The sequence below is a fragment of the Buceros rhinoceros genome, unplaced genomic scaffold (assembly GCF_000710305.1).
Source record: "Buceros rhinoceros silvestris isolate BGI_N320 unplaced genomic scaffold, ASM71030v1 scaffold7254, whole genome shotgun sequence".
Classification (NCBI taxonomy): Eukaryota; Metazoa; Chordata; class Aves; order Bucerotiformes; family Bucerotidae; genus Buceros; species Buceros rhinoceros.
Window position 1 is genome coordinate 38131 of NW_010406397.1, and position 6661 is coordinate 44791.

Sequence of the window (6661 nt, forward strand, 5' to 3'; positions counted from 1 at the left end):
TTCCCTACAGAAAAAAATTTCTCCAATTTGGAAGTGATCAATATATTTTCACCCATTACCTGTTATATTTGTAGTTTAACACTTAAAAATGCAAGCTTCTCCAGAGTATACGATTTCATGATTGAAGAACTATTTTGACGACCAAAGGCACAAAGTAACAAGTGTTTATGTTGAGATAATAATATATATTCACCACATGAACCATTCTCAGGACTTTCAGTCCAAGCATCTATTTTTAGTCATAACAAAGCTCCTTCCTCTGAAGTTCAAGTAGGGAGAGTTACTGCACATTTTTTACTTTACACCAAAGTTTAAACGCTCCTCTGTATCGCCAAATTTAGAAATAACAAAGATACCATTTGTCATGCATCTGCATAAAAACTGAAACATGAAGTGATGAAGGAAGCTCTATACATCGAGACTGCTTACGGTTCAACAGGCAGGGGCTCTTTGGCAGCTTCTGCCAGCTCCTTCTGCAGCCTGGCTTGTCGTCTCCTAAGAAAAAGAAAGCAGGGTTATTTAAAAAAAAAAAAAAAAAAAAAAAAATTCCTTAAACCCATTCCAAAGGTTATCCTGCAGTTTTCCCAGGTTTCATAAAATTAAAAAAAAAAAAAAAATCAGAATCAGACCACTGCCCTAATTTTATCCTGGTTTTCAAGATACTCAGTCCAGACAAGGCAGTTTTCTTACTGTGAATAGCAAAGGACAAGATCTATCAAGTGAGGCAACAAGGTGAAGTGTATCTGTGGCCCATATGAATGCAGATTTGTTGGAAGGCAAGAACTTACAAAAATAAGGATTACGTTAGTAAAGATAATACAAAACTGCTAAGTACTATGAGACTTGTATTATAGCTCATAGCTGCCAAGTATTGTTAACTGCCAAATAAACTGAAGCAATTCAAAAGAGTAAGAAAAAACATTTTACAAGGAAAAAACAACACACGAACTTATTTTTGCAAGTTATACGTAGCTCAGTCTCATGGCAGTTGCTCCTTTTAGCAGAATGCAAAAAACAATTAAGTCAGTTAAGTGAAGAAAAGAATTATAAAACTAGAAGTAGTATCAAGATGCAATATCAACAGAAGTCCAAATCTAGCACCAGCAAAAAAACCCAGTTTCTATTTGATTTATGATCTTGAGGCTATAGTTCAATGTTGCTCAAGAAACAAAAAGAACATGTTTTATTCATTTAAAAAGACAGGAATCCTTTCACAAAGCATCCATCTGTGTTGGCCTTAAGGAAGAACACAAAGTTCTGGACTCCCACTGTGTTGTGCAAGAATACAGAGATCTTGGAAATCACAACAAAATCCGGTTTTCTTCTATGCACTCATAAGGATTCAAAAATATACTGGGAAGTAATTTATCAAATAGAGGTCATCAGTCTCACCTTGAATCCTTTTCATTTTCTGCATTCAAACGATTGGCTTCTTGTGCTTTCTCTGCCATCCAACGTGAGACCAGCTCCTGGTTGTCTTCAGTGGTTTTCCTTAATTTCTCCTCCAAGGCATTGAAGGTGATCTGGAGAGCGTCATATTCATCTTTCAGTGTCTGATTAGCTCGCTCAAGATCTTGCAGTTTGTTACGCAATTCCTGGCACTCTGTTTCCAGTTCAGAGATCTTTTGCAAATACTCTAGAATCCTGGAATGGCAACAAAATCCACACCACAATGAGGATCTCCTTTGGGAGCTCACCACCTTCTTTGTGCTATCTGTACAATGCCTAACAAAGGAATTTTTAGCTCATGTCTACAATTCCTAGAGAATATTATAACACTAAAAACCAGCTCAATGAGAAGCCTCGGTCTCATACCAACCACAGAGACAAAACAGTTCCTACTCACTTTGCTTCATTCATCTGCATCTCTTTGTCCTTCTGCTGCATTTGATGATTCAGATCAATCACAGACTGGGCCAACTAAGGAGAGGAGAAAAATTACATTACAAAATGCAGATATGCCATCTGGATAACACACACTGAGCAGCGAGAGTACAGACCAGTCTAACATCACAAGCATGAGGCATGCCTTTCCAGTCTGCTTTCACAGCTTTCTATACAGATCTGTTTACTGCCCGCATCACCCGGGTCATTAAATCTGGGAATCCACTTTCAAAAACGAGTTGTCAAAAAGTTACTGTCCTTTGGCATCTCACTCCCTTCCCTCAAAAAGCCTCTGTATTAAAGTCACACCAAAGAGAACATGTATTAGGAGAAATAGTATTTTTTTTAAATCATGGAAAAATCAATGCATAAACTAAAAACCGACAAGTTAAGTAACAACAAATGAGCACCAACAACCAAGCAACAAATCTTCCTGCTGCAGCCAGGCCAGTCATTATGGGAGATACATAATTCACACTGTAAACACGGGTTTCATGAAGAGTGTTCCCACAAAGAAAGGTGCTGGTGGAGTTTCTGCAGTGCACAGGAAATAAGAGGGGCAGAGGCCACCACTAGCTGCCAGTACCCAGTCGAGAGCAGCAGCAAGGCCCACACCATGCAGAGCCTCGGCTGCCCAGGGAGAGGGAAGACTGACTTTTGAGAAGAGTGCCTGCCTGGGTACATGGCTTAGGATACCAGCTTGGGAGAAAGAGGGAATTTCCAGTGCTTTGACTAGTCAGTGCGTATCTCCTGTAGACAACTGTCCACTCTTTGAAAGGCTCAGAATTACTGACACTGGAGCTTCTCCACCACTTTGGTGAGGTGCGATCAAAGAAGCATGGAAACATTTTCGAGGTCAGTGCCACCTTCTCCCTGTAGCGCCTGCAGTACCGTTCCAGTACTAGCTCCTGGACTCAGTCAATCCACTGCTGCGGTTTTTAAAAACCCAGTTGTGCTGATGAAGCCTCCACATCTTCCCATCAAAAAAAAAAAAAAAGCAGCAGCTTTGCCTCTCTTCCAGGCCCAAGTCTGACAGCTTACAGGATTCCTGGGCTCCCTGCTGCATCTACCTGGCAGAACCAGTACTGCCTTTTCATTCTAACATCATGGCAAGCTCAGCCTTTGCTTGTGCTTGTTTATTTTGTCCACTCTTTTACAGCAATGGTCCTTCAAAGTCAGACAAATGAAACCACTCACAGCCACCTATCCTCTCACTCATCCAAAGCCTTTTCAGTGTAGAACTAGTGGTCACGTGCAGCTCTGTAAACTGCATCAGCTCCTTCCTCTAATAAACACAGTTAAAAACCTATTCACGAAACACAAGATTAAGCACTCCTTAAAAATCAAGCTATGCTGACAAAGTGAGCTCTTATCTGCTGGTTGCCAGTTTTAAAGACCAGCCATCTCTGGTTTATTTTAATCCTCAACATGGGGAGCTTAAAAAGGCTGCACATGACACAAGGAAAAAATGATGATGAATAAGCTTGGAAAAATTAAAGTCACGTTCACAAATGGCCACGTATGGACCACAGAGAACACAAGAGGACTTTCTAACCTCGCCACGTTTCTTATGCAGCTCCGTCAGCTCCTCTTGATGCTTTATCTTCAGCTGTGCCAGTTCCTGCAACTGAGCATCATTCCATGTGCCATCATGACCTGGGCTGAAGTTTGAGAGAGAGGCAGAAGAGTTGTCACAAACTAGAACCCAATTGCTTCTGTGCCTTTGACAGCCCCAGGACATTCCATCCCTTGGTTTTCCCACACTACATCAGAGATACAGGTAGCTCCCCCACAACACACTTCTCACCAAAATGCAATTATACAGTACTGGAAAGTTAAATTTACTGAGGATTCCATTCACCTTTTTGTGCATTTCTTAAACAGAATTCAAACTCAAGTGAAAGATAATTAGCTTTTGCTTAAATTTGCATGAAGACAACCGAGTCTTAAAAGTACACTCTCTGAATTCTGGAAGAATTACCAATATTTCATCACCTCGAATTTGTTTTGGATGGAGCTGGCAGACCTTGAAGACGCTATATATCTGGAGAGAGAATTTTCCAGAGCACAGAACCAAATGCCAAGGAACCAAGGCTGCATTCCCAGGCCTCTAGGTTTATAGTCCCAGGTGTCACAAGCCACTTCTCCATTATCCTACGTTCTAGCCTCTTATTGTGTAAAGGTCCTGGGATGTTTTTTAATCGTGTTTTACAACGCAGTGGTCCCATGACATAAGCTAGAATTTCTACACACCAGAAGAACACATATATCACCCCCCAAACAACCACAATTGTATAAGTTTATCACTCATGTCTTTGAAAGCACAGCGACAGGAACAGAATTCAGTTTTTTAAAAGCAAACACACACACATCCATATCACACACATGGACTTTGAGCAAGTTAGCAATGATGGTTTTAACTACAATTCTAAAAAAATAATAATTTTAGGTTTATCATTATTACACCAGACAAACAGAGCAAGGTACTCGCAAGCACCTCTTTCTGCAGTCAGTTACTGTGTTTCAACAGTCCAGTGGGAAACCGGGATAACGCATTCAGAAGCTGAAAAGTGTCACAGTTATACCCGTAACTTAATGCTCTTCCCAAAAACCCAAACACACACCTCACTGATCCAAGGCTGTACTAGAAGACACTACATTTCCAAACAGAAGAGAAGCCAAGTCCTACAGTAATACCCAACATCTCCTGTAACTCTGGCCATGGATACCTCTGCAGCCAGAGCTAGATATGCCTCCTTGGCCTTAAGGTAAGTAAAAGCATTTTTCTCTGCTATCTAGGATTAGGGAACACATTCTGTTTCAAAAAATTGTCATATGCTGAGGACACTGTCAGAGTTCAGCTAGGGATTTACTTTGAAGATGCTGTTTCTGTGCATTTCTTCTCATCCTGTCTACTCCAGCCTCAGCAGAAAGCTTTTGAGAGCTTTCACACAGGTGTTAACTCCAGCCTGCTGGCCAAACGCTGGCATTTTGCCTGCAATTCCTGTAAAATCAGGGGTGGTTCTTTCCTTACTAGTACACAATAGCCTTAACTGTATTTGTTCTGTATCCCGTTAGGCGCACAGACAGTTCCGCATTACACAGCGGAGAGCATCAACAGAGGAAGCAATTCCTACAGAAGAAATTCTAAGCTACTCAGCCCTGCCTTTTCTTCAGTTACACCAAGAGCAGAACCCAGCAGCCTTTACCTGCTGGGAGTTACACACCATCCAGACAACAGACATGCTGCTAGCATACTGGTTTGCTGTGGATCCAAATGCCAACACAAAAAGCAGTGCGACCCCTGCCTGCTGCTATTCTCAGGTTAGGGAGGAAGTTTCCTGAAAAAGTCCTGATAAAACCAGGCAGAAGGCACATTCTTTTTAGCTTACGGCACTTATTTAGGACTGACGCTTCACAATCATGATTTTCTCCATTCTCCCCTGCTACGTGATAACATAGATTGAAAGAAACTACGACATTGGTTTCTCCCTGCACTGCAATGCTCGTAGGATCAAACAACGACAAGAGTCGTCTCATAGTCATTAAGACCTTGCACCAGGCAAACATTATACACATTACAAGGCAAACAGATGAGAGGCAGAAGCTCATTCTGGTCCACCTCCACAGTCTGAGTTCGAAGTAAATTAATTTTGGTCCCAAACTTGCTCAGATCCTTCTGCACTGTAAACATATTTTATCACACATTTAGAATTAGTTATAGTTTATTTTTAGTTCAACAGATTTTCCAGTTGGTCTTATGCCAAGTTACTGTAGTAACCTAGAAGTAGTTTGTGTAATGCATCAAACAGTGGCTTAGGTTACAGTGTGCATGACAGACAGCTGACTGACAGAAAAGGAATTTTAAATACCTGATCTCATGTCTGCTCTGCATGTCATATTTTTCTGCCTGAAGCTTATCAGCCAGCACTGCATGAAGGTCCGACTTCTCTAGTAGCCTGTTATCTGAAAGGGCAAAAAGTGCAATTAAGAAGATAACAAAAAAGCAAAACCAGATTCCCACCCTCTTCTACCAGCAAAGATCTTTAATTATTCTGACACAGCCAAACATTACGTAAGCCTCCACCACATTAGTGTACACTGCTCTTTGATGCAGCAGGCGAAGGCGGACTGAGCTACAACTCTGAGAATGCCTCATTAATCCAGATGCTCTGTGGGACTGGTCTTATGAAAAACAGAGACACCGCTCTAGTGCACTGCTATCTGCTAAACCAGGAGGAGTTCAAAGTTCAAACTCTTTGCAGCCTCTCAAATGAGAGCAATAAGCAAACAGACCCATCAGAGAACTGGTCTACCCAACACTGCACAGTCCTGCCGAGGACTGTCTGCCTTTCCCCCCACACACCTCAGTGTGTGCGAGCCAGCAGCTGCTAGGTGACCCCCTCTTCCATTTGCTCCTGTCACTGCTGAGGGATAAAATAAGTGTAAAAAAAAGAGAGGGATGGGCAAGTAAACACTTGATAAAAAGTGCTGGCCCCTGAACAGCTCCAAAATTCACAAAAGATGGTGAACACGGTCAGCAGCACTATCGTTCTCATTTCCACAACCATCTGTGCAGACAGTTTAGACATTCAGCCACTGTCCAAGCACAAACTCAGTTCAGCCCGTGAGGGAACTGCACGAAGCAACTTGTTACTTTCCTCAACAGGGCAGAGCCCCCAACTTTTGTCAGTTCTAATAAACATACCCAGTCTTCTGAAAACGACACGAGGCCTCGGAGACCCCTTACCACCGCGTTTTCCCCCACTTTCCGAGC

At 42.0% G+C, this 6661-nt stretch overlaps 1 protein-coding gene across 2 annotated transcripts in view; it reads right to left on the reverse strand.

Annotated features, from left to right (window-relative positions):
• Positions 1–5842, reverse strand: part of ATG16L1 (autophagy related 16-like 1 (S. cerevisiae)) — a 19743-nt gene extending 13901 nt beyond the window's left edge. For both annotated transcript variants that reach the window (XM_010134067.1, XM_010134066.1), the window contains exons 1-5: positions 5757–5842; positions 3440–3545; positions 1847–1920; positions 1393–1644; positions 430–495 (exon numbers count right to left, since the gene is read on the reverse strand). In XM_010134067.1, coding sequence (XP_010132369.1) covers positions 430–495; positions 1393–1644; positions 1847–1920; positions 3440–3545; positions 5757–5779 — 521 coding nt within the window. In that variant the 5' untranslated portion in view covers positions 5780–5842. The remainder of the gene's footprint in view (positions 1–429; positions 496–1392; positions 1645–1846; positions 1921–3439; positions 3546–5756) is intronic.
• Between the last annotated feature and the right edge of the window lie 819 nt (positions 5843–6661).